Genomic DNA, 26,939 nt, shown 5'->3' on the forward strand with positions numbered 1-26,939 from the left:
AGAGGTGGGAGTTGTTCTCCTTCTCCTTTTCTCTCCATGTTCTGCATATACCTGCAGCTAAAATGAGAAATGACATTCTGATTTTTAAAAACAGGAAAATTAGCAGACTTTTGTTTGTTGATAAAACCACAGGCTTGTATAACAACATACCATACAGGCCAAGCCATTACCAGAGGGTAATTATATATTTACAGAGTCAGAGGAAATAGGGAGGTACTTAAGGAGAAAATGGTATTTATAGAGTGGACGCATCAGCCTGGAAAACCAGCTCTTCTCACTTCTGTGTCTTGTATGTACTGAAAAGCATTTCAATGCTAATGCGCTACAACGTCAGAGGCATCAGATTAAACTCAAATTTTTAAAAAAGTGTCAGCTTCATAATTTGAACACCAGGCAGCAGAAACAAAAGAATTTCTTTGACATGTACAGCCAGTGTTAAGTATTCCTTTGAAAGGCGTTTTTGGCAGATTACGCTGTCATTAAGTTGTTAGAAGTGTTGGCAGTGTCATCAGCAGGAAGGGAAAAAAAGCAACCAAAAAACGTGAAGTAGGTCTCAACGTGGCAGCTTGCAGTTCTGCCCATAACAAAATGACAGCGTCTTAAATTCCCTATGAGCACCATCGATGCATGCTTCAATGAGCTACTTTACTGTAGAGCCATGAATATGTATGTAACCCACCATACAAATGCCGCATTAGATTTATGCAGAGAAACAGCAGAGGCAAAAGCAAGCTGTCATGCCGACAGCTATTTGTGCTAAATCAAAATGACAAAAATATTTAAATTTGTTGGGATACCTACAATAAGTGAAAAATGTTTGAATCACACACAAAATATATTTTTGTAATTTCAAAAATATAAAGTGTTATTAGTCCCACATTCCGTGTATCCCTTTATTACGACTGCCATGTGCGGTTATCTTTTTCTAGTGTATATTTGAAAAAAACCTTTTAATACTTTAGTAGCTTTTGCTCATTTTCCAGCTCCATATTTTTGTTCTACTAGAGTAGCTTTGCACAATTTAGAGTTCAGAATAATCCCTATTTATCTGATACTGGGCTTTAGGGCAGCCCTCTTACCTTAAGGCTCATTATTTGGCATTTTGGAAACGTAATCAATCCACGGTATATAACAGAAAGTAAGGAAATGCACAATAGGTCACCTTTTAGAAGAATGTGATGCTCACACAAACTAAGGTTTGTTACACTCTCCGTTCCTAAAAGCATCTGCATGCAAGGAATGAGCAGATAAGGTGTCAGAAGCTTATGAGAAACCACTTTATGGAGGTCACAAAAGGTCAAATTATATATTTGTTCTTATTAAATACTGATGGGGTGGGGAGGTTAATATTTTCTTATAAGCCCTTTCAAAATAAAATGTATTTTTCAACTCAACCCTATGTCTTCAAAAATAACTCCAATATACATTATTGAACAGTCCTTGACTCTTTCAAGATTTTACCCCTCCACGAACCATGAACACTGTTTACACATCCTCACAGCTCAAACATGACCACCAAGCCCTGCAAATCAAATTCTATCGTAATGACGCTCATAATAAGTCATCTGAACCTCACCTAATCGGCCAAAGCTACACAATCAAGCATCAAATGAGCTTCGTGCTACAGGTCAGAAGGAAGGTCAGCGTCCACTTATGGGCTAATCAGTGGCTGTAATTTTGAATCTGCGCACGGTTTCCTTCACAGCAGCAATATGTGGACTAAATGAGACATCGCAGTGCATTTAAAATCAAGAGTCAGCAAAAACACCTAACGGCTGGATCATGTGGGATTTCATTCAAATCAGTTGTAGGCTGACATCTGTTTGTCTGTCTAACAACAGTATTTGTTGTAAGACAGACAAACAGATGAATAAAATTCTGGTGAGCACTGTTTGGGTCTTTCAGTTATTTAAGATGCATTATTTGACCGTCCTCTACCTTGATTTTGCAAGCAGGAAGACTTCCTATCAGGTAAATAAAAAACAGACTGAAAATCCACCCACACCCATCTATCCACAGGCTTAAATAACTAAATTCAAAAGTAGCTTTGTCAACAAGGATGAAAAAATGGAATTGTTTACAAATAACAATAATAACACTATAGAGGCTCCAATATTATGCAGAAAGTGCACTGATTAGTTTGGCGACTTCAATAACTTCATGGAAACCTTTTTCTTGAAACAGCCTTATAAGGTTGTTTGTGTTCCATCATGAGCTGATTCCTTTTTTTCTCGGCATTACTTTGAATATTTTTTCCCCAATATTGAAAAAACAAGGACAAACTCAGGTGCCCTAAAGGCAGACAATGATGATTTGGCAGAGCAAGACGTGATTGAGGGAAGTGTTTTTATCAGGCACTGTTGGATTCATGTACGGATGATATATAAACAATGACTTTGCTGTTCAAAGTGTGGTGCCAAAGTCATTCCACCACTGGGGATCCAGGCAATGAGAAAAAAAGCCAGTTTGCCACAGAGACAGCATGCAGTCAGCCTATTTGTAAATCAAATGAGTTGCTAAAATAGAGCGTGCTTGCATGGTCACTATGGGTTTTTGTATCAAATTACTAACATACCTTAAACAAAAGTTATCTATGTTTTCCCCCCTTCATTTCAGTGACCTTCAAACAGATAACCATGAAGCTGATAAGAGTTTCCCCCTAGGAAGTTGATGCATTTTTTTAGTCAATTTAGAAGGAAGTATTTTTGTTTGGGAGATAACATTGGAGAGCGAAAACAAAGCCAACATCTTTTAGATTAAACCACTTGTGTACATATTGACTACATAACTGAAACCAATGTGAAAAATGATTTGCTCTTTAAATAAATAATTATTTAAAGAATATACACCAAGCATTCAAAATCTGTACTCAGCCAAGGCTGAACCCGTAAAAGTTGTTATCCTTGTAAAAAGGAAAAGTTTGGAAGGGTTTATAACCTTCAAGTAGTTTTTAATTTGTGTTGCATTCAGTCAAGTGCAACTTCTAAATCTAAAATAAACACCAAACACTTGGTTTTGAGACATCAGATGAACACAGATCTATAAATCAAACATTTCTATAAAATTTATTAAAAGCTGTCCAGAAACCACAGATGTTTAATTTGTAGATGAGAAACACTAATATGTAGTTTTTGATCAGTGTAGTGGAATAAAAAGTACCAGTTCAGTACTGTATCAATCTAAAGAAACATTTTGCATATTCATTTTGCACAAGTATTCGAAACTGATACTTGTACATTTGTAAGAGTTTGTGACTCACCGGTAAATGTAGACTAGTTTTCAGCACCTCTTTTCACCTTTCAGAGCATCAGAGGTTGGATATTAAATTATTCTGACACAATTGTTTCAAATCTGGTTTGACTTGAACAAAGTCTAAAAGCCCTGCTTTTAGGTTTGAACAGGAGACCTTTTTTTTGTCAAAGTGGTATTAAAGTGCAAGGTGCTCATTCATGTAAAAATGTACCCTGATTCATGTGCATTTCAGAGTTTGTCAGATATAGTGCACAAATTCACATAACACAATTCTACCTTTTATGAACAATGTGTCATAATGATGATAGAATTTACTTTCTATCACCTTTATGGCCTTTATAGTAGTTTGATTTTTCTGCGCTATATCTTACAAACACCATAATTAGGTCTAATGAATATGCAAGAAATACACTTTGATTCCCAAAATTTACTATACCCACTATGCAATGAGAGCAGCTTACTACATCCAACCAAGCAGATAACATCTACTAACTGAAAGTGCCTTTGAAGTACTGGCTTGCACAACTGTGGCAGCATTTAAATTAGACATAAGGCTAATTTATTTGCGGAAAGCGATCCATCTTGTTTGAAAGTTGTGCAGGCCTTATATTGGTACAGAGACTTTAGGAAGATCCCAAGAGCCAAATGTACAACTTGGGGCTATGAAGTCTTCAGTGAAAACTGGGTTATGCAGAGTGTAGCTATTTTTATTCATTTATTTATTTGTTTATTTTTTTGGTCATATATAGGTCAGTACAAAACATTAGTAGCCTGGCTATATATGTTTACATTTTCTAAAAAATAAGATATAGCCATCCTTAACATAAAATTAATCATTGCAATTGTAATTGCGATTACAATGACGTAAATAGGTGAACTGGCTTTTGAAAGTTAAACCAGCAGATATAACCTATACATTCTGCTTTGTCACATATTCTTGTTGCTTTGTTTTGTTGTCTGCACAACAAAGAATAAGTGGTAAGTTCTGCAGGAACAGTGGATGGTAACAATGATGGAATCACTACATCTTTCAGCTGCTCCCTTCAGGGGTCACGAGGGCTACCTCTATCTCATCTTTATCCCTAGCATCCTCTTCTGTCACACCAACCCTCTGCATGTCCTCTATCACTACATCCATGAATCCTCTCCTCCACGTGCCTGGCAGCCCCATCTTCAACTTCCTTTGTCCAATATAGCCACTATCACTCCTCTGCACATGTCCAAACTGTCTCAGCCTTGCTTCTAAAACTCCAAAGTGCTCAATATGAGCTGTCCCTCTGATTTACTTATTTCTAATCCTGTGCATCATTGTCACTACCAACAAAAATCTTAATATCTTCAGCTCTCCCACTTCTTCCTGTCTTTTTGTCAGTTCTATTGTCTCCAAACCATACAACACAGCAGGTCTCTCTACGATCTTGTAAATCTTCACTCTGGCTGCTATCCTTCTGTCACAAATCACCCTGACACCCGTCTCCACCCAGTCCATCCTCATTGCACTCTCTTTTTTACTTCTCTTGAAGATGGGGATGCACTGTCTGTTGCTTTGGATGCCTGACCCCAGGTATTTAAATTCATCCACCTTTGCTCCTTCCAAGTTCACCGTTACACCTGCAACTATTCTGTCTCGCTTCTACTGAAATCCACTCTTATTCTCTTCGGTGCATACCTCCACCTTTTCAGGCTGTTTTCCACCTGCTCCATACGCTCACCACAGATTACAATGTCATCTGTGAGCATCACAGTCCACAGAGACTCCTGCCTGACCTCATCTGTCTGCCTGTCTATCAAAATGACAAGCAAGAAGGAGCTCAGAGGCAGTCCCTGATGTAATCCCACACTAACCTGAACCCATCTGTCACTTCTACTGTCTTGCTGTCCTCACAAATGACCTGCAACATGCTCACGTACTTCCCTACTACTGTACCACTGTTCCTTTCTTGGCACCCAGTCATATGCTTTTTCTAGAGCCACAAAGACACAGTGCAACGCAAAAAATCACAGATATGACATGAAAATATTTTAGGCATTGAAAGTACTCAGTACAAAAAATGACGTTTTATAAAGAAAATAATTCTTACTTTAATTAATTTTGCCGTTAATAAGTTGCAGTTCTCACCGTTTAGCAGCAGCTGCTGAGATGACTGACAAACACTTGGACCAATCACGGTTGAGTTCCTCAAAGTGCAATGACGTAGATTGCGCGACGCCATTACGTAACTTGGTAGAGCGGAAGCGCTAGTAGACGCTGTTTTTTCTTCTTCTTGAATGGTGCTCTGTTTTGGAAGGTACAGTTTGGACATAATTTAAAAAAATAAATCACAGTAAACGTGTAGTAATGCCGACACTTGTATACAGTTAAGCGAAGCCGAGGGGAGTGGACTTTAGAACATGTTTTGCTGTTTAAACATTATTCTTATGCTATTAGCAACGAGCTAAGCTAATAGGGAATATTGAGTGTTCGAGGGATAAGAGTTATTCATATTATTGGTAGCCCTTCTCTTGCTTTCGGTTTCTACTGCCCATCACTTACATGTTTCTTATGTCAGGTATCATCATGTCAAAGCAGCCGTTGGGAAAAACGCTGCTGAGGAATGTAATCCGACACACGGATGCCCACAACAAGGTGCGTTTAGACTCAACAAGTGTTTGTAAGATGAAGGTGGAGGTTTTTTTTTTTTTATGTGCACTAATCTATTGATTAATTACTTAAAGCTTAAAGTTGAGCTGAGTTGATGATTTGTTTAAATGAATGCATTGCTTCTGTTTGGTCCTTTAGGCTTCCTTTCCACAACAATTTAGCAGGAAATGTTATAATTCTATGTATTTTATCCAATTGTAGTCAGTTGTGTATAGACGCTGTCACAGTCTGTATGAGGTCAGACAAAATAACTGACTGTACACTGCAGCTATAGTCTATCTTTAACCTGTCTAGGAACAAAATTACAAAGCTTGTACGAGAGCGATACGTCAAGCCCAGTCTCTGCTTGCTCAGATTAAACTCTTATACAGCAGGTATAAAATACCAAAACAAACCAACTATGTTGAAGTAGGTAGTTTAGCCCACTGATTGGCAGGATTTCTTTTCTACCGACGCACAGGAAGGATAACATTTGTAAATATTTGTATCATGTGTACACTAATGCATCTCTGTGTTGTCTTTGTGTGCATGTTGTTGTGCAGATCCAAGAGGAAATTGAAATGTGGAAAATGCGAGACTGGGAGATCCAAACATCCCAACGAAAAGATTTTTCAGATGCAGAGTTTGTGAGGTAAATACCTCAATTTAATTTGATCTACCTAAACACAAATGAAATCACAGCACTTTTGAATCTTTGTAATGCAGCTGTCTTTTTGATTATACATTGACTTGATGATTTAAGGATAATGGTTGTATTTCAGAGGACATATGCACTGCGACCGAGTGTCAGATCAACGTAGAGACTTTAACCGAAGCAGAGAGCGTGCCTCAGAACATGATGACAGAGAGGCTCGATACTGGACTCGAAAACTGTATGAATTTGAGTCCAATGATCCTGACAGGTACTGTACAAAAAACAAAACATAATGAAGTGGCTGTGGTCATGTGTTTCCAGTGTGTAATGGAAATGCTGGAGTGCTACATCAGATGAACTAATATATGTGATTTCATATATTTCCATCACAGATGGGGACATAGTGGGTTCAAGGAGCTTTATCCCGAGGAGTTTGAAAGTGATGGGTAAGCAGAAATTTCATACATACCAAATGGGTTATTATATATTCAAATAGATATTCAGACTTTAAAAGGGCACTCATGCAATTTACCACATTTCCATGGAGTTAACCTCTCAACCCTGAACCCTGTAGTAATGCAAGACCAACTGATACCAGGCTGAAGTCTGTTACATAATTTCATGGTTAACAAAGTAGCAGAAGTAAGAAGAGACTCCATTATGAGACTTGCCCCCTGCACTGAAAAAAGGGTACACCCATTAGATCAGGGGTGGGCAACTCCAGGCCTCGAGGGCCGGTGTTCTGGGAATCCATCCTACCTGGAAAAACATCCTACCCAATGTTTCTGCGCATGCGCACAAAACCAACGCCGAATTAACTTCTTTTTCTCTCACCCATCCGGAATACTTCTTATGGTTAGGGGTAGGCTTAGGTTTAGTCGCAACTCACCGTCAAATTATAATACGGGTAGGACGTTTTGTCAGAGTAGAATGGTTTCATGTGTCCTTGAACAGCTGATTTAAATGGCTAAATTAGCTCCTCAACATGTCCTGAAGTTCTCCAGAGGCCTGGTAACGAACTAATCATGTGATTCAGGTGTGTTGACCCAGGGTGAGATCTAAAACCTGCAGGACACCGGCCCTCGAGGCCTGGAATTGCCCACCCCTGCATTAGGTAGTTCATTAACTATTTAGATTTTATTAATTACCTCAACATTTGTCAAAATAATTGTAATTATGAGTTGTAAATAGTGTTAAAATCAGGTTCTGACTTTGATTCCAGCACTTGCCTATGCTACAGTATTGTTTGGTGTGTGATTTTTAGATGATGATAATGTGTCATTCTTAAAGAAAATTTGTGCATATAAATTACATGTTGTTGTCATGAAATTAAAACATTTTTATGTGGTGTTACAGGTGCATAAACACTACAAATGAGTCATTTTGTCTGTTTTTAAGCAGTTGCTAGGCCATTATGATGGCATACCTCTGAAACAGATAATAGCCTTCGAGGACCTGAGCTGTAACTGTGCAAATTTTGATTGCTCCTGATTGTGTAAGAGGAGCTCACAAACAAGGATTTCCTGTATTACTGTAAAATACTTTATGCACCTGGTCACAAGCATTCCAGCATTATTGTTTTTGGGATAAAATATTCCATCTAGTCATTTAACAAAGCTGGATATTTCAGGCAGAAATACTGTGACCATAGCTGTGCTAGATTTATGATATGCAAGCTTCATTTCATTTGTGTTTGTAAAGATTTTACCTTGAACTGTCTGACCACTTTAGTTTGGTGAAGTATGTTGCTAATATTTGTACACTGACATCAAGCACTTTTTAAACACTTGGTCTTCTAATTTTGTTGTTTAATAGTGGTTTGCAAAGAGCTCATGGTTTTGCTGATATTTGTAGGAGTATTACTGGTAAAAGAAAATGAGGGGAAATGTGCAAGAAATAGTCAGATAAAGTATTTTTAAAAAGTTGAGAATTTGAAAATTATACAAATCCCTATAATTTACACCCATGTTGATATAGCTGAGTGAGGGGGCCCAGTGTAAATAGCTGCTGTGTAACTGTTCTCACCTGGGTGCAAATAGTCACTCTAGTAATAATGGGTTATTATCCAGATTTAATGGATGATGAACACACAGTATTTTAATCTTCACACAGCCTCAAACATTCACACCTCCATGATGTTAACATTCTGGTTATTAACGAGCTTCCTTGTTAATGAATCTCTACCGCTCATACTTTCTTTTAAAAACGAAGAGGTCTTCAAGTCAAAGCTGAAATAAACTCTAGGATTACATCGTAAACATTATGTTTCTAAGACTTTACAGAGAGCTTCTTTATAGTAAGCCACAGAAGAGATGGTTCTCTTTGCTTGACTGATCTCCACATCAAAAACCAGTGTATTTCCCCTTTAAGCCATTAGATCATACTTCTATTCATACTAGTGGTGTCTTTATATTTATTCTTCTGACTTTGTTTTATTTTAGTGAAGAAAACAGTGCCAAAAAGAAGATGAGCCATCACAAAATGAAAAAGTCCAAGTCTGACACAGAGGCATGCTTATCAAAACGGTCCAAAAAATCCTCACGGAAGAAGAAGAAAAAAAAGAAGAAAGGTGAGGACGGAAAGCGTAAGAAAGTGGACAGTTCGAGCAGTGACTACAGCAGCGATGACAGCGGTGCTACAAAAGACAAGCAGAAGAGAAAAAGGACTAAAAGTCGACATAAAAACAAGAAAGCTTCAAAAGCCAGAGGAAAAGATGTGGACATCAGCACAGAGGACAGTAATGATGAGATAAAAAGGGAGAGGCTGTCACACAGTCGCAAAAAGCGAAAGCACGATTCGCACAAAGACTCCGACTCAGGGCCAAACTCAAAAAAGAAGAAGAGGAAAAACTGGAAAGCAATGGGTGAGGAGAGCTCGGACAGCTCTGCCGACTGAGGCGTGCTGCTAAAAACTGGTGCACAGTTCAGGTAACGGCCACTGAAACTGCTACAGATTCCTTTGTTGTTCCTAACTCTGCTGAGGGCTTTTCACTACAGGCATCTTCTAAATTGCACTTTGTTTAACATCAACAAACCTGTGGTTACGGGTCTCTCCGTGGGCGTCCTGCGTGGCAGAAGCTCATCACCTCTGCAGAGATTCAAAGCACACCGTACAGCAGTACAGACAGCAGGGAGCATGAAGAAGGATGATAGGGTAGCAACCATCTGTCTCAATAGGTATCCTGTGAGCTGCAGGCACATTGATTGATCGACTCACCTCTGACTGTCTGCCTCACATAGTGACCTTCTGTCCTCAGACGACCAGTGTTTTCATTTTATTTATAAGGAAATGCGATTTGAATAATTATTTCCGATGGAATATGTATTTTATTTTTTTCATGTTTTGCAATTTTCACTCTTTGTATAAAGCGTGTTGTCATAAAATAAACATCTATTTTGCATTTTTTTTAAAATTATATTTAGTGTTTAAAATGGTGTATTATCTGTTTTTAAAAGAACAAGAAATGATCATCCCGGATTTCTCTAAAACCTTTAATCCATTTAAACTAACAAGTACTGCCTATCCACTTAAAAGCTGACATGGTTCTGACAGTACAAGCCTAAAGGTTTATAGATCTGGGCAGAAAAGCGTGAGGGTATTTGTCTTCCTGTCTAACTTTTCTGGAAATGTTCACATTCTTTTCTTATTAGTTACAGCAAAAACTGTATCTGTGTGAATGACATTGTGAGGGGGTCATAAATATGCCATCCGGAGAGCAGTTCTAACTCAGGGTTTTAATAACATACACACTGATTGTCTTGCATCCACGAGGGTTTAAATGAGTTGTAACAGATACATTATTTATAATGCCATGGGTGGTTCCTGTTCTTTTTTTTTTCTTCTGAAAGTAAAGACCAGAATAAGGACATAAACCTTACACTTAAAAACGCATCAAGTTGGCCTCCCTCCCCACCCCAGCAATTTCCATATAGCACTTTATTTTCCTCTGTCACAGAGCTCCACTTTTATACTATTAAAAACACATCAGTGAGCCACACCGTCACTGGCAGACACCTCCTTTCATTGCACTGAACGCTGGCATCGTCGTTTATTCTGAATCATTCCCACATGCACCATTTTGCTGTAATAAATACTCATTAGATAAACAATTCGCTGCTGAAAATAGTCCCCAACATATATACTGCTTCCTCTGGTTTCAGTAACATTAGCAAAAACTCCACCGATGAATTGTTCTCAGAAAACGATTTACCATTTTTAAAAAATGAAAATAAATTTTCGTTATACAAGAGCTACAGGTAAAGCAATAGAGGTTGTTGCCATGGGATCTGTAACAACAGCCATAAATTAGGAAATTATTCTTTAACTTGAAGGCACGTGCATGCACGTACGTTGAATCTAAGCAGGCTGCAGTATAAAGGTAAGTACAACCATTGCTCTGTGTGCAACATGTTTGAATCCCAAAACAGAAAAATAATGAGATGGCAGTGTAAAAGTAGCTGGCTTCTATTAATAACTCTTACTTCAATACTTTGAAATAGTAGCTGGCATGTATATATATATATATATATATATATATATATATAAAATTTAGCATTTCCGATGAAGAGGTCTTGTGATTCTCTTGATTTGTTGAGTTGTTTGTCAGGAGGGTCTCCATGGAGTAACATGGATCAAAGACCTTGCCACAGTCCTGTTGTTTTTCATGATACCAAAGACAGACTTTCAGATACTGCTGCTCATGATCAAAGTGAGTAAGTCTAGTGTTTGTAGAGCTACTTTTTGACTGCTATAGAAGTCTTGTCTGTGATACTGTTGAACACAGATTGTCCTGTGTGGTCTTATTGTTTCTGTAACGTTAACACGGCATCTGAATGTAAAAGAAAAATGCAAAGATTAAAAAAGGACGACTCACTAATGCCGTACACAGCTGATACCACTTTCATACATCACTCCTGAAAACCACCGTTCTACCCATATCAACACCAGTCTGTGTCCAGACTGGTAAGAAAGAGTAAGCTTGTGCCATCTGTGTATTTATAGATAATCTGATGCCAAGGGAAGTGTTGGTAAACCGTTTTGAAAGTGTGTGTACTGGAAAAGCCTGAAGCACTTCGCTGAGTCTGTCAATAGGCTAAGTGTTCTCTCTAAGCAGCAGAGAGTGAGCTGTGTTCGGCTTGGCTGCAACTGCCTGAATCTTGGAAATGGAAGAAAGCAAGTGAAATTCAGCAAGTCAAATCAGTTTTGACGGCGGTTTTTAAACACGTTGCCACGGTTTATAAGCATTTTGGCAAAAGGGCAGAATCCAAAAATGACTGTCTATTACAACCGAACCTTTGCATGATAGTTAAGACAATCTGTTTTTAGAAAGGGGGAAAAAAAGCTTGTTTTTGCTGTTATCATTGTAATAATTATAGAAATTAATGTCAACCCTACATTTTTTAAGCCAAATTTGTGCTGCTGCATGTTACTACAGACCTCTGGATGGTTTAGTGTTTTGAAAATGATCAAAACCCTTGTGAAAACCTTTTAATTCATGCGAGTGGCGTAATTCTAGATAGGACAAAGCTATTCTGTTAGTCCACTCCGGTCCAGAGATATCTGTATTGCCCCGATCCCCTGAACATGTACAAACAGTGGAGGCATAGCACCGGAAAAAGGACAGGGGCGAAAATAAGTATTTAGTTAAAACCACAAGTGGAGTTTCACATAAGAACACAAAAGCATGACTGCGGTCTTGAACAGAAATAGTGTAAATTAAAAAATATATAAATATGTACTAAACTATGCTAAGATTGGACTTTTCTAAAACACATATTATATGGTTTGAAAACGGAATGGGGAAACTATTAAATAAAAATAAACCTGGATCAAGTGTTGGTCTTTTTTGCAGTTATTCAGAACTGCTGATGAGAAACAACCCACCCCCCTGGTGTTCACTAGTTTGACTGTCCAGGCCAATTTTTTAAAGGCAGGGTGATGTCTCAGCCTCATCCTCCCACCTAAGCAGATTTTTGTGTCGAATAGTGGTTACAGATGTGAGCACACACACAAACACTTCTCCTGTTTAGAGAGCCGGCCGGCCTCGCAGCTCCAGACAGTTAAGCATCACTAGTTACTGTAAAAAGGAGATGGATTCAGCTCAAAAGGTTTGTGCACGACAAACTGACAGCTGAGCATTTACACCCCAAAAGTTAAATCCCCCTTCTTGAAGCTATGTAAAATGTGAATGTTTGCGCTGTAAATTGGTTAAGTGTGATGAGGAAGGATGAAGGGATGACCTCGTTCTCGGATTCAATCCTCTCCGTCACCGAGGATGCAAATAGGAGACTCGGGAGGATTGGAAAAACCCCCAGTGCGACTTATCTTTCTGCTCCATGTTTTATCTCTCTGCTGTCCACGCAGCTCGGTTTCATCTCAGCCTGTTCTGAGTAGCTGTAATCAGAGGGAGAGGGTGTTTACCATTTCAACAAGCAAATACCCCTCATCTGCTCTGATCATATCTTTTCCTGTTGTCCGATCTTTTTTCTTTTAGCAACACTTGAGTTCGCCTGCTGTATCATGCATTTGTATGCGCTACATAAACAGCTGGTTTAAAATACAATATATTGCCGTTGTAAGCAGATGTTTTGACATTTCAGGTGTTTGTATAAATTCTTGGCATATCTAAATTTTTAATGTAACAGTTTAATTATTATTACATATTTCACAATGGCACTTGGGTAATAGAAAAATCCGCTGATGAATGAACATGTTTACCGGCAGTTTAAACCTGCCCGAGTGATTTTTTTTTAAACACTTAATGAATTTTTAATAACTCAATTTGAGGATTTGTTAAACACATTTCATTAAATATGACTATAGTCTACTGCTGTCTTATTTTGTGTTACTGATTTTATGTTTCCACACCAGCTATAGATGCTGATAATTACATTAACAAGCACTTATAAGCGTCCTGATAACTCACAACTGCATTATAATGATTTATTAAGTGATGCGTACAGTACTGGTTTTACATGTTTGAAAGTAAATTCCTCTCCTGCTGTTTAATATATAAGTTAAAAACAGGATGCTACACAGGCCGTGTTCAAATGGTTATTAATATATCCACACTGCAGTATGCAATTAATTAGGAACCTTGCAGAGCTTTGTTTCCCCCTAGTGGCACACCTCAGATCGTACACCCTTGATAATAACAGCTGGCTGCATTTGAATTCAGCACCACGTCCAGTTATCGTGTCCCCTCCTCGTCCCACTACCACTCTGCTCAGTGGTCATAGAGGAGCTTTCACAGAAGCCTTATAAATAGCACAGAGAAATCAAATATTTATCTTCTGAATTTGTGTGTCCCTTCCTGCAGTGGACAGACACGCACACGCACGCATACTCACGCACACACACACGCGCACCCTCCTACTGCTGCAGCACAAGAAGGAAACGCCACTGATACAGTTAACCCACACAAAAAAATTTAATACCCTTCGTGAGGGAGTAGATGGTCCAAACCTTGACATACTAAATAGGGAGAGGTGTGATGACACAGGTTTTTAATGTAAAAACTTGCAGCCAACACCCAAATGCTTTGTAAAAAGTCATGTGACATATGACTTACTTACTTACATAGTTAGTACACATACACCAATGTTTTAATATACTTATATATGTCTTTTTTGTTTGTCTTTTATCCAGACCAGCCAGATACAGTACCCATTAATATACAGTCACATCTGCAACAATACCGATTTTAATATCATACAGTCCGACCGTCAGAGAGGAATCCATGGCAGGTTTCCAGGTCCATCTTCTCTATGCAAACACATAAGAAATCAGCCTTTGTAAAATTCCGCTCTCTTTTAATAATCATTATTGTATAGACTGGTGGTGATACTTGTCCTTGTATCTCGTGTCTTCTGTGCAAAAGTTTTTTTTTTGTTGTTGTTTTTTTTAACTTTATGAACCCAAAACATGATTGACATAACAGGATACCTGGCTGTTCACTTTACAGTTATGATGAAGTTTTTTTTCTTTTTTCTTTCTTCTTTTTTTTTTTTTTTTTTTTTTTTTTTTTACAATTAAACAGTTACATCCTAACGCCACACCCCTTGGCATATCACAGAAAAAGGAGAAAATTAAAAATCCAACACAATGCTTCCCGTTCTCAGTATTGGAAAGCAGTGGTAGAGAGGACGGTTTATGACTACAGTGAGCAGCATCCTCCATTCGTACATTTTTTTTTTAGAATAAGGCACTGCTGCATAAAGAAAGGACATGGCCAACAGACTTCTGTGGGAGCATGACGGGGAGGCAGGATGAACGAGACCGTGTTCTTCTCCAGCAACTCGCAGAAAGCTCGTCTCAGTATGTGTGCTTGTGTTTATCTCTTGCTGTGTGCTGGGAAAGTGTGTCATATGGCATGTAGACATATTCGTGTTTTTACATGTGTGTGTTTGTATGTGGCTGAGCCATTTCTTTTGGCTACACTACTTTACTCAGACTGTGCTCTCTAGCATCCACTCAGTGCTGCTGAATGTAACTCTCCTGTTGGCGAGCGGCGAGGACTCCATGTTGAGCTGGTTGGTGGATTTGTGCCACCTCGTCCTCGCTCTGCGTGGGTAACTATGACTCTGAAAAATGGAGTAATCCCCGCCGTCAAACGAGAATCTGTGCCTAGTTCGTGCTAGCTCATTAGGGAGCAACCCCATGTTGGCCAGGGTACTCTTCTTGTCCTTGAGCCTGGGAGCCTCCTTGGTGCCAGCATTGGGGCCTATGAGACACAGGGACATGGTGGAGCCTGTCAGGCTATTGTCCATCTGCGTGTCGTCAGATGGGGGACCAGAGCGCTCTCCATCCAGGCTGGTTCTTCTCTTCATCTTGTCTACAGTCATGGGAGGCAGCTCCACCTCCAGTATGGCAGTTGTGGCTGCTGAATCCTCCTTTTTCTCACCATCCACCCTCAGCACCAGTGCCATGCACTCTTTGGGTGCTAGGGCTTCATGCTGGCCTTCATCAGAAGGTTGCTTGGAGGCAGAACGCTGGAGCCGGTGCTGGCTTCCATTGGTCTGGGAGTGCATGCTACAGCTGACCTTGGTCTTGCTGTCCTCCGGGCTGCTGTAGGCCTTGTAACGAATCATCAGGATGATGATGAACACTAACACCGAAGCAACAATTATACCACCAATAATGATGATCATAGTGCCTCCCAGGAACTGGCTGTGCATGAAACGGCACTGGCTGACCTCACTGGCTGTGTGGAACTGTACGCAGCCGACCACACGGGTAGCTGTTAACGAAGTGATGCCGTCATCGTAAACCGCCAGCACACAAAGGTCGTATTCCCGTCCTGCAGCCAGATCATTGATTAAGAAGTTCTTGCTGGTGGATGGGATCATTCTGCGGAGAAAAGAAACAGCGCAGTGATGAAGATGTGGAGGAGTAATCTTAAGAATTACAACACCCACATGCACTGATTTGCACAAGGTGTATTAAATCACACAGAGGTGTCAGTTCTGCATCAGAATAAGGTAACAGTGCCATTACCACAAACTTTAAATATCACTCTGGTAGACAGACATAAAAAACATCACACTTCAATACAGGTGACTTCTAAGTGCATATGTTGTATTATATTGTAAAAAGGCTGTGAGAAGTTGCTCGATTTGGTTTGTGTCTAACAAAGTGACAGCGAAGGTGATAAAAAAGGCAGGAGAGGCTCACTGTCTCGAGTATATGCCACAACAGCTGCAGGCTGGAGGACAAGTGACGCATGAAGTGAAGACAGTTTGGATGTGTGAATACCTAAGGTCACAGTTTGTTGGCAACTGTAAGATTACACGACTCTAAGTACGAAGGAGAAAGGCATTGTCTTCAGGTCAACATTGGCGTTAATATAATTAGAAGCTTGTTCCTTTTCCCTAAGGGAAGACTTTGATGGTTATCATTTGTAGGTAATAATGTACCACCTAAAGACAAAACAACACTCAGCTCCATGCTAAAACGGGATGAGAAAATTATACAGGAGAGCAACTCATTATATCTGATAAAACCTAGAAAAAAAGAAAGAAAGAAAGAAAGTCAACCACTATTATTAACTTACTCTGTGAATACATAAATCCTGGGATGCTTTTCAGTAAAATATATTCAGTTAATTTGTGTCACGTTTTGCATAATAAACACGTGAAACTTCAGATTCTCACACTTTAACAGTGTTTGCAAATGGTAATTTTTATCCATTATTCTAAAGAGTAAGCTCATCCAGTGTAACCATGCAAAACGTTTTAATTGCTGTAACTTTTTTATATTAATTTTTTAAACTAGTGGTATTTGGGAATTTTATCAGAATTCAAAAAAAATGATGAATCGCCCAAGAAATCTTAACGCTACAATGCTGAAATGTGGAAAACTTCTCCATGTACTGGTGCTTTATGCTTGAAATACAATCAAGACCATCTGTAAGCAACAGTGATTCTCAAACAACTATTTTTATAGTTTACTTCAAATTTCAAACACTTTGTTGGAAGATAATAAGGTAGATTTCTTCAAGTGCTGTTCTGTCCTGGGATTCCTTACAAAAAAGATAGGTAGAACTCCAAACTGAGTGTAAGGAGCTTGGAAAGAAAAGTGTCTGGACTTCTCTAGGGTTACTTGAAGATGTTTCACCTCTCATCCGAGAAGCTTCTTCAGTTGTAAGAGCAATTGGTGGAGGTTCCCAGGTTTTAAGCCCTACGGGAGTGTCTCCAAGAGGGTCATGGACCCTCTATCCTCTACATCTATGATCCTCTACCTAATCACACAAGCCAAGGTGTGAAAATGGGTGTGGGTCACAATCAGCCAAGGTTTGATCTACTGAGGTTATGTGGCCCAGGGTGTGAGTGGGCGATAAGGCGTCTGGGAAGGGATCTTTCCGAGCTCCTTAGACTACAATGACCTGGACGACTGAGAACCTTCACAGACAACTCCAAACTGTTGACCATGAACATTATCCATATGTTCAATTTCAGATATCATGAATGCTTTTTCTGTAATTAGTAAAATCTTGTTTGCAAACGCCTATTGTTGCTAGACATACTTTCCATACTCTTCCTGGTCTTTCACATGAGCTCTTCATAAAACAGGGGGCAGAGAGGATTTGTGAGTTTATGCATAATTTTTCTTTTTGTGGATGGGTTCAAATTACCTAAAACTAGTAGACCAAAACAAACTCATTCATTGCAATCACTCCCCTGTACACAAAGCCATCTTGCTGACATTATTTATGATAATTGGCCACAATATCTCACAAACTGGCTGTGCTACAAAATAGAAACTTGGCAGAAAGCTGAATTTTTCACATTTTCAAAAAAAAACTGCTTTGACGGCATCACCACATGGTTAGTTACAAAGGGTAATCCTGCATAACCTACATGTACACACAAGATTTCGATTCCAAGTTGCTCAGCTAGGTAAGTCTTAAGCTTCTAGTTCCAGCAGCTACAAACAAGCTGCAAAAGATTTTAGCAGTTACATTTCATTTCAGTATCATATATCTAACACTTGTCATCGAACAATAAATGAAGAAGCAATTCATGCCTTCAATTTCGATTTAGCACAACAAGATTGGAGTTCGGTGTATGAAGAGTCAGATGTGGACAAGGCTTATGACAATTTCCTAGATATTTTTACTATGTGGTACAATAAACATTGTCCTGTAAACGAACACATGACAAAGAAAAAAAAGATAAAAAGTCCTTGGCTCACAAAAGGAATTATTAATGCTTGCAAAAAGAAAAACAATCTGTATAAACAGTTTATCAAAGTAAAAACAAAAGAAGTGGAACAAAGATATAAAGCATATAGAAATAAATTGACTGATATTATAAGAACGAGCAAACAACTTTATTATAGAAGAAGATTATATGAAAATAAAAACAATATAAAAGGAACTTGGGATGTGTTAAACAACTTAATTAAACAAGGATCTTCTGGAACATCATATCCTGAATATTTTACTGATGCAAATGGTGAAAATCACAACATGAGTAATATTGTCGATAGGTTCAATAAATTCTTCATAAATGTTGGCCCTGAACTAGCAGCGGACATCCCGTGTCATAAAAATGAAAATATCAGCAATATAAAATCAAATCCCTTTTCACTGTTCCTCTCAGCTACAAATGAGCAAGAAGTAATAAATATCACATTAGAATGTAAAAGTAAGTCTTCAATGGATTATCACGACATAAATATGTCTGTAGTTAAACAGGTTATTCTGAATATTGCTAGTCCCTTAACATATATCTGTAATTTATCATTTCAGTCCGGTTGTTTTCCAAAAAAAATGAAAATTGCGAAAGTAATACCAATATATAAAAGTAATGACAAACATAGTTTTACCAATTATAGGCCTATTTCTCTACTGCCTCAATTCTCAAAAATTCTAGAAAAACTTTTTAATTCAAGATTACAAAAATTCCTTGAAAAACATCAAATAATAAATGTTGGTCAGTATGGTTTCAGAACACAAAGAACCACTTCAATGGCGATAATTGAGGCAGTAGAAGAAATTACTGATACACTGGATAAAAATAAATATGCAGTTGGTATTTTTGTTGATCTCAAAAAGGCCTTCGACACAATCAATCACTCAATTTTACTGGATAAATTGGAAAGATATGGTATTCGAGGGAAAGCTGGTAACTGGTTAAAAAGTTATCTAACGGGTCGGGAACAATATGTTAGCATAGGGCATTACCATTCAGAGAAACTTGGTATTACATGTGGTGTTCCCCAAGGGTCAGTGTTGGGACCAAAACTTTTCAATGTATACATAAATGATATTTTTGATGTTTCTCAAGTACTTAAACTCATACTGTTCGCAGATGACACCAACATATTTTTCAGTAGCGATGATTATACTGATCTTGTAATGACTGTAAACAGGGAGCTACAATTAATAAAAAAATGGATGGACATAAATAAATTATCATTAAATATAAATAAAACTAAAGCAATGTTTTTTGGTAATTTTAAATATAATATAGAATTACCAATTATAATTGAAGGTGTACCAATTGATAATGTGAGTGAAAACAAATTTTTGGGAGTCGTAATTGATAACAAAATTTCATGGAAACCCCACGTCAGACACATAAAAACCAAAATTTCCAGAAGCCTCGCAGTTTTGAACAAAGTGAAACAATTCCTTGATAAAGATGCACTTCGTACTCTGTACTGTACCCTGGTTCTTCCATATCTTACATATTGTGTGGAAGTGTGGGGAAACACATATAAAAATACAACTAATCCATTAGTCACAGTACAGAAACGAGCACTGCGTATTATTCACAAGGCTGGTTATCTAGATCATACTCACAAATTCTTTCTTCAGGCAAAGTTACTTAAATTCCAGGATCTGGTTAATTACAATACATCCATAATTTTGTATAAAGCTTTTACTAAACTTTTACCGGCAAATTTACAAACTAGATTTGAAATTCGAGAAAAGGTTTATAATGTGAGAGGCTTTGGAGAATTCAAATTACCCAGAACTCGAACAACCCGTAAAGGTTTTTGTGTGTCTGTATGTGGTGTGAAAATCTGGAACAGTCTGAGTTTACAACTGAAACAATGCAAAAATATTCATAGATTTAAATTTCTCTACAAACAGTTGGTCTGGTCACAGTATACTCAATGATGGTTTTTTAGTGTGCTCTGTAATGTCTGTTCTCTTACCATTGCTGGTATGGATTCAAAAAAAAAAGAAAAAAAAAGACTGTGCGTATGTATGTACATATATGTACATGTGTGTGTAGATATATATGTATGTATATGTATGTGTGTATGTGTGTGTTTGTTACTTGTAGTTATTACTGCCTGTTACCTGTGGTAATGTAATTTATAATTTATATATTCTGTATTCAGTTATGAAGGCTCTAATTGTTGCTTGCGAGCTGCAGTTTAGATGCTTGTATGCGCCCGGGGCTGTTGATGGGACTGTATGCAATAATGGGCGTAGCTGCGGGAAGTATATTGTTTTGTTTTGTTTTTTTGTTTTTTTGTTGATGAGTGAGTATAGGGGTGGGATTTAATAAGTTTTCTTCGTCCCACTCCTTTTTCAGGCAATTTTTGTTTTTTGTTTTGTGCATTTTATGTTCAATATAGGTATTTGTTGTGCCTGGAAATGAACAAATAAATGAATGAAATGAAATACTCCAAACTCTACAAAATTTTTACATATACAACTGAGAAGTGTTAAATAAGTATCCCCCTGAAACCCACAGGTAGATTCTGGGGTGATGGATGGGTTGCAGGCGCTGTGGCACTGACAAAATTGTAGCAGCAGCTGCAATTTATCTTATACTTTATAATGTAACTCACTGTTAACAATTTGCCTGCGCTGACAATGTTCTTTGTGTAACCAAGACACAACAAAAGCAAATGCAATAAAGTTTGAAATCACTTTCATATTTCATACAATCCACTTCATTCTGTTTACAGTTACCAGCTAATTATTTTTCACTTTAGATACAAAACAATATGAGTATCTAAAATATGATACACTGTTACAGACTTATGGATCTAAAAGTTTAGGCAGGGGGGTATGACTAGCTCTATTTCAACTTTCTATAACATCTAAATATGCCATTCCATGTTATCACATCAGCTATGAGGTCAATAATGATATGAATAATATATAAACCGCTGACTTCTCTCATTTTTGGCTCATAAAAACAGCATAAAATCCCAAACTGCTTACAATGTTTTGAGCAAAAGCATGTTAATCCTCTCATGACACCTCAGATGTATGCTGTTACTGTGGGCAGCCCTGAGGACTTTCATCTGTAAACAAATATTTTTGTAGTGCTTGTACTGTTACTTTTAACTTACAGTAAGTAAATGATCTGACTCCTTCTTCCACTGCTATAACCAAGCCTATCATTAGACAACCACATGTAATCACACTCTGTGTTGCAACCAATTAATGCAGACACTTGCTAATGAAACAAACAGTTACATGCAGTGAAATAGTTAGCCTCAGTGTTATTGTTGTTGTCATATTATGTTTTAATGATGCTGAAAAGACTATTTAGTCCTTTAGGGTGCTGGACTCATAAGCAGTTCAGCTGCTTGAGTGCTCTGTCATAATGTAACAAGCAATTACAGAAAATATAAATATCTTAAGCGTACTGTACAATTTTGGCACAGTAAAATTTTCATTTATGTATAACTCTCTCTCCTGACTGCACTAGAGGAGTTGCTTGTTTTTGGACGCACTTAATCATTTTGCTTCCTTGGGATATGTCAATCTCCCATAACGGACAGCTGTGTCATTCAGCAGATGGTCAATCCAGATGTCTCACCTTTCCTCATATCCCTATCTACCCTCGTTCATCCATCCTGGCTTCATAGCTTACCTGTACACCAAAGTATCATCTGCCGTGCTGTTGTACTGAATCTGGTACATTCTGATGCCAGGGATATGGCGCTCAGATGGCCAGCGGATCACAGCGGAGGAGGAGGTCAGTTCAGTGACCATCACCCTTCTGTCCTGCTTGTCATAGCCCTTGGTGTCATTGCCAGATTTGGAGGAGGTGGTGATGTCTGAGAGTCCAGGGTCCTCACGCATGTGGCCTGTGTTGTTAACAAACAAGGGTAAGGGGATCATGTTGATCTCAACAGCAGCTGTAGCGATGCCTGCGGCATTGGATGCCACACAATTAAATGACCCACTGTCCTTCAGAGTGGTGATGAGAATATCAAGGGTGCCATTATCATACAAGACGGTGCGGGAATTGTTATGCACCAGCTTGCCGTCTGGTGACCGCCAGTGAATATCTGGTTCCGGATCACCCACAGCTTTGCATTTAAGAGTCACTCCTTGCCCTTCCATCACAAAAGGCTTACTGGTAAGATGTTTGGTGATTAGCGGTGGCTCACAGATAAACTCTTCCTCTTGAATAGACCAGAAGTATTTGTCCATGAGGTGCTCTGGGGAGGCACAGGTCTCCAAGTCATCCTCTCTTGTTAGCCTGCGCAGCCACAGCAGCTCACAGTTACAGTGTAGGGGGTTTCCCCCAAAACTCACGGTCAGAGTAGACGAGCTGGAATCCTTGGCATCAGACAGGACCTGGGCGTGCTGGAACAGGCTGTCTGGCGGCAACTTCTGCAGCCTGTTAGAGGTCATGTCCAGGCGGACTAGCTTAGTGAGCAGTGTAAAGGTCCCTGCTCCAATGTGGTCAATTAGGTTGTGGTCCAGTGTGAGGGTGTTAATGTTGGTCATTTTGGCTATAGCTTCCCAGGGAAGGGTGCGCAGGTTGTTATTGGAAAGATCCAAGTCCTCTATTGTGGAAACAAACTCATCGAACGAGGTGGGGGCCACCTGGTGGATCTGGTTGTTTCCGAGGATGAGGTGCCGCAGGTTGACGAGGCCTTTAAAGTGTTCGCTTTTTATAGCACTGAGACGGTTTCCATCCATGTGGAGCGCCCGCAAGGCTCGCAGGCCGAGAAAGGCATGGGGTGTGATCTGACTGATGGTGTTGCGGGACAAAGTGAGGTGGACTAAACTAGTCATGTTGTAAAAGTCTTTCCTGCGGATGATGGTGATAAAGTTGTCAGTGAGTCGCAGCTCGACAGTCTTGCGGTCGATGGTGGGGGGCACGAACAACAGACCGGTTTTAGCACAGAGCAGAGTCAGAGTAGGGGAGAGGTGCTGGCAGATGCAGCGGCCGGGGCAGCTGTATCCCTTCACCAGGGCTGCAGACAGCAACATGCAAAGAACCAGCCGCTCCATTGTTGATCGGTTTCCAGATCCTGTGTGTGAGATAGACAAAGGGAAACAGGGGAAACAGAGTCAAAAAACCAGAAATCTTTGAATGAATAAATAGTACCAGGCTTTTTGAGAGCCTGCTGCAAAAAACCCACAGTCTGACCAAGGTTGCTGAGACTGCCAGCAAGGTATCAATCACAAAATGAAATGGAGCTTTTCTGAAATAATGGCACCTGGGATGATGAAAGGCTGCGCCAACCCTGTCAGAAGCCCATGTCTCTGGAGCTTTTTAATGGAAATAACAGAATGGGTTTTTTTGTGCCACCAGGCTGCATCACCACTGGGCCATATAATTTCCTGAATGATCACAGGGCAGTTTTCCTGTATTAGGTAACCATGCCATGTACATGTCCATCATGGAACAAGGCTTGTGTGTTTTTCTTGCTCTGAATTCCACATCAGGGAGGAGAATTAAAGATAGAAAGGGCGCTTGTCAAGAGTACTCAGTGATTTCTGTAACCTTTTCATACTCTCTGCCCTCGCTATGCCTCTGAGATGTACAACAAAATTAGACAGAAACCTGTCATGTAAATTTTGACAAGGAAAAATAAAACTGGAAAAAGTAGAAATGCGGCCTGTTTTCATTGTTCATCCGATGGAAACATTATTGAGTGATTCCCAGGTTTTGAGGATGTTCAGATTCTCTGATTCCCATTTAGAAATATTGATTTCAGTCTTTGAGAGAACACGCCTGTGGTGACAGGAGTAAAAAGAAGTCCTTGGCAGTAATAACCATAAAAAGCCCACTGGAGCACACTAGCTACGTGCTGATGTTATATTGCCAGTGGTTTTACCCTTTTTGGCATTCATCTTGACTACTAATACCTTGTGTTTCACTGTTGATGAGAGCCTTTTAATGCTGCTAAAGTAGAGGGATGGCAACTCACTTTTCCCAGCAAGGTTTAGAGATTGACACATGGGTTACTGCAACCCAGCACTCTCCAAACCCACAGGGAAACGCTTCTTCCCAGCCAGATCCAGTGTGTCAATCAACAGCAATGTTTCTTTTTATTGGGTCCAGCATAATTATCTTAATTCATCCTGAAAAAGCTGGCTGTGGATTTTAAACACAAATGATGTCTCTTTTTTTACAATTTGTGATGCTTTATCCAATTTGTCACATCTAATTTTAGAGTCCCTTTTTCTACATTCCACTATGTTGAGGTGGTGCTGACGGCCTTAACACCACAGATTTTTGTTCCCCTATTGTGCCCAAAGCAAAAGCATCTAGTGCTAACAGAACAAACAACCCTAAATTAAATTTGATTCAAAATGCCTGCGGTGAAATTCACAGAATATTGTAATGCCACATGTCAAATTTCATTAAAAAAAAGAAAGCAGAGTGTTCTTTCTCTACCTTTCAAGCTTTCCCTTACGCTTTACACAAACACTCCCTTTTGCTTAAAAGCGATCAAACCTGATCTGATGAGCGTTATGTTCTGATAGTTCTATGTAAATACTCATAGGAGTAAGAAATTGTGCGTGCAATGTCTTTTTACATCAACCTGTGGCACACTGGCCAGACACCAGCGGACATTCTCAGTTGCTTTTCCTATTCGGTCTGTTGCACACGCACACAGACACACGTGCACAGACACACGCACACAGACACACGTGCACAGACGCGCACTGCTGGCCGGGTGGCTGGCAACCGTCTGACAGCGAACACGACACCTCGTTAACTATGAGAAAGCGCTGCACAATCAGAGCACTCATAAAATCTGGATTTGTGTGATGTCATTATCTGAGGGAAGTAGAACAGTTTGAAGCACAAGTTCAAACCAGTGGGATAGTTTATCAAAGATAAACTGCTGATCAAATTAACCCAGCAGTGACAGCTGTGCTGCTACTTTAGACTACATTTCAGTAGACCAGTAGACTGTATTTAAGTGAGATGCTAAACCAAGACCTTTGGTCCATTTGTGTTTACACCTCCTTTTCTCGTTGCTTCGACTCTGCAGGCGTAGCTGTTACCTCTAATTCTAAAACAGAGTCACTAAATTACAGCACACACACAGTTATTTTCTGCTATCTGTCACATTTATACTGAGGTTAGACCGCATTCCTGGAGAAAAAACACATACTCTGTGTGGACAAGTCTTCAAGAGAGAATTTATATAGTAATGTTCTTTTGTGCGACTCCCTCGTCTAAATTAATTCTCCAAATTTTCTCTTTTTAAGCACAGTGGGGAAAGCTGAAACTATGCAGTAGGTTACAACAGGGCCGTGTAAATTCTTATGTGGGAGCTTGTCACACTCGTTTGTTAAATTTCAATATAGTGGTGACCTTGCTTGATTGTGTTAGTATTCAGATGCTAACTAGGCCACAAAGCTCACAGTTTCTCAGAGGACCATCTGTGTCTGAGCACTTCCTGCCACACCGTCGAGGATACTCTATTGATCTTTCAGCATCTCAGGGAGGGGGAAAACTTTGTTGCCACGGCAACTCTGGTGTAGAATGTAGGTCTTTGAATTGCATTAAGATGATGTTAAGCTGCCCGATAAGCGAGGCTTCGATCTTAATGGTTGCCGCTAAGAAGGTTGGACGGGACGTGAACAGATGTATGAATGGCAACATAAATTGAAAGAAAAGGGCAGCTCTGCTTCGCATTTCTATCTTTGGTTTATTGCTTAATAAAAGTGCCGGTCACCAAATCGATATGCAGACAGCAGCAGAGAGCACAAGGTGAACCGGAGTTTAGATTTGCTATGTCCAGCCATGATGCAATACAACCTTTCACAGGGAATTAGCTAGCTGTGTTACTAAGAAAAAGAAATTGAAGAGGCTATACTTTGAATTGGTAAAGGAAAATAAGGCTGCTGGACACCAAAACAAACACAATAAAAAGAGAGAATGTTATGTAATTGAATAAGCAGTTTACAAAAAAGTGTATAGCTCTAAAAAAAAAGAAAAAGAAAAATTAGACCACTCCCATTGCCTAAAATCCAGAAATCGTCTAAAATCCATAAAAAATAGAATAGAATAGAATAGAATAGAATAGAATTCAACTTTATTGTCATTGCACATGCACAGGTACAGGGCAACAAAATGCAGTTTGCATCCATCCAGAAGTGCTTAGTGATATAGATATATTACAAAAAATGCCTTTACATTCATTGCCTTGGCCACAAATCTAAGCTACTACATGTCTAAATGGCAGGATTGTGGTAAAACAAACAGAGATCCTAACAGGGAACTACATGAAATACAGATAAAATTTTAGCCTGTGCTCAGAAATAACAATTTAAATGTATAGAGAATACAGGAACCACTCAGAGAGCTTGGACCTCCGCTAAGGCAGATCACTCTCTGAGCAGTATTTACTAAATGCTGTATACATTGTATACATTAATTGTTTTTCTTTGTTCTTTTTTAAAAACATACCTTAAAAAGTTTAGTAATAAATATCAAGTTGAAAATTTCTAATGACAAGTTTGGGGTTTTTTTGTACAGGAACATTGTACATGTATTCAAAATGTTATGTAATTAAATGATTATAATCTTACTGTAATATACATACTAAAGTCATAATGAAACAAATGTTGCCAATACAAAGAGACTAGAATGTCCAAAATAATAACATGTGACCTTTTCTGACTTCCAGTGATGGTAATGCGATGTTTAGAACCCCCATATATCATTCCCTATAGGC

At 39.0% G+C, this 26,939-nt stretch overlaps 2 protein-coding genes across 3 annotated transcripts in view; one reads left to right on the forward strand and one right to left on the reverse strand.

Annotated features, from left to right (window-relative positions):
* Positions 1–5,428: 5,428 nt before the first annotated feature.
* On the forward strand, positions 5,429–9,927 carry nkapd1 (NKAP domain containing 1). Its single transcript, XM_004558150.5, has 6 exons — positions 5,429–5,540; positions 5,802–5,878; positions 6,436–6,524; positions 6,655–6,795; positions 6,920–6,973; positions 8,969–9,927. The coding sequence occupies exons 2-6, from the start codon at positions 5,810–5,812 to the stop codon at positions 9,420–9,422; spliced, it is 807 nt and encodes a 268-aa protein (XP_004558207.1). The 5' UTR covers positions 5,429–5,540; positions 5,802–5,809; the 3' UTR covers positions 9,423–9,927.
* Positions 9,928–13,946: 4,019 nt separating this feature from the next.
* Positions 13,947–26,939, reverse strand: part of lrfn1 (leucine rich repeat and fibronectin type III domain containing 1) — a 143,636-nt gene continuing 130,643 nt past the window's right edge. For both annotated transcript variants that reach the window (XM_004558151.5, XM_023152913.3), the window contains 2 exons: positions 21,875–23,270; positions 13,947–15,875 (listed from right to left, as the gene is read on the reverse strand). In XM_004558151.5, coding sequence (XP_004558208.1) covers positions 14,975–15,875; positions 21,875–23,250 — 2,277 coding nt within the window. In that variant the 5' untranslated portion in view covers positions 23,251–23,270 and the 3' untranslated portion in view covers positions 13,947–14,974. The remainder of the gene's footprint in view (positions 15,876–21,874; positions 23,271–26,939) is intronic.

The sequence above is a fragment of the Maylandia zebra genome, linkage group LG14, assembly GCF_041146795.1.
Source record: "Maylandia zebra isolate NMK-2024a linkage group LG14, Mzebra_GT3a, whole genome shotgun sequence".
Taxonomy (NCBI): domain Eukaryota; kingdom Metazoa; phylum Chordata; class Actinopteri; order Cichliformes; family Cichlidae; genus Maylandia; species Maylandia zebra.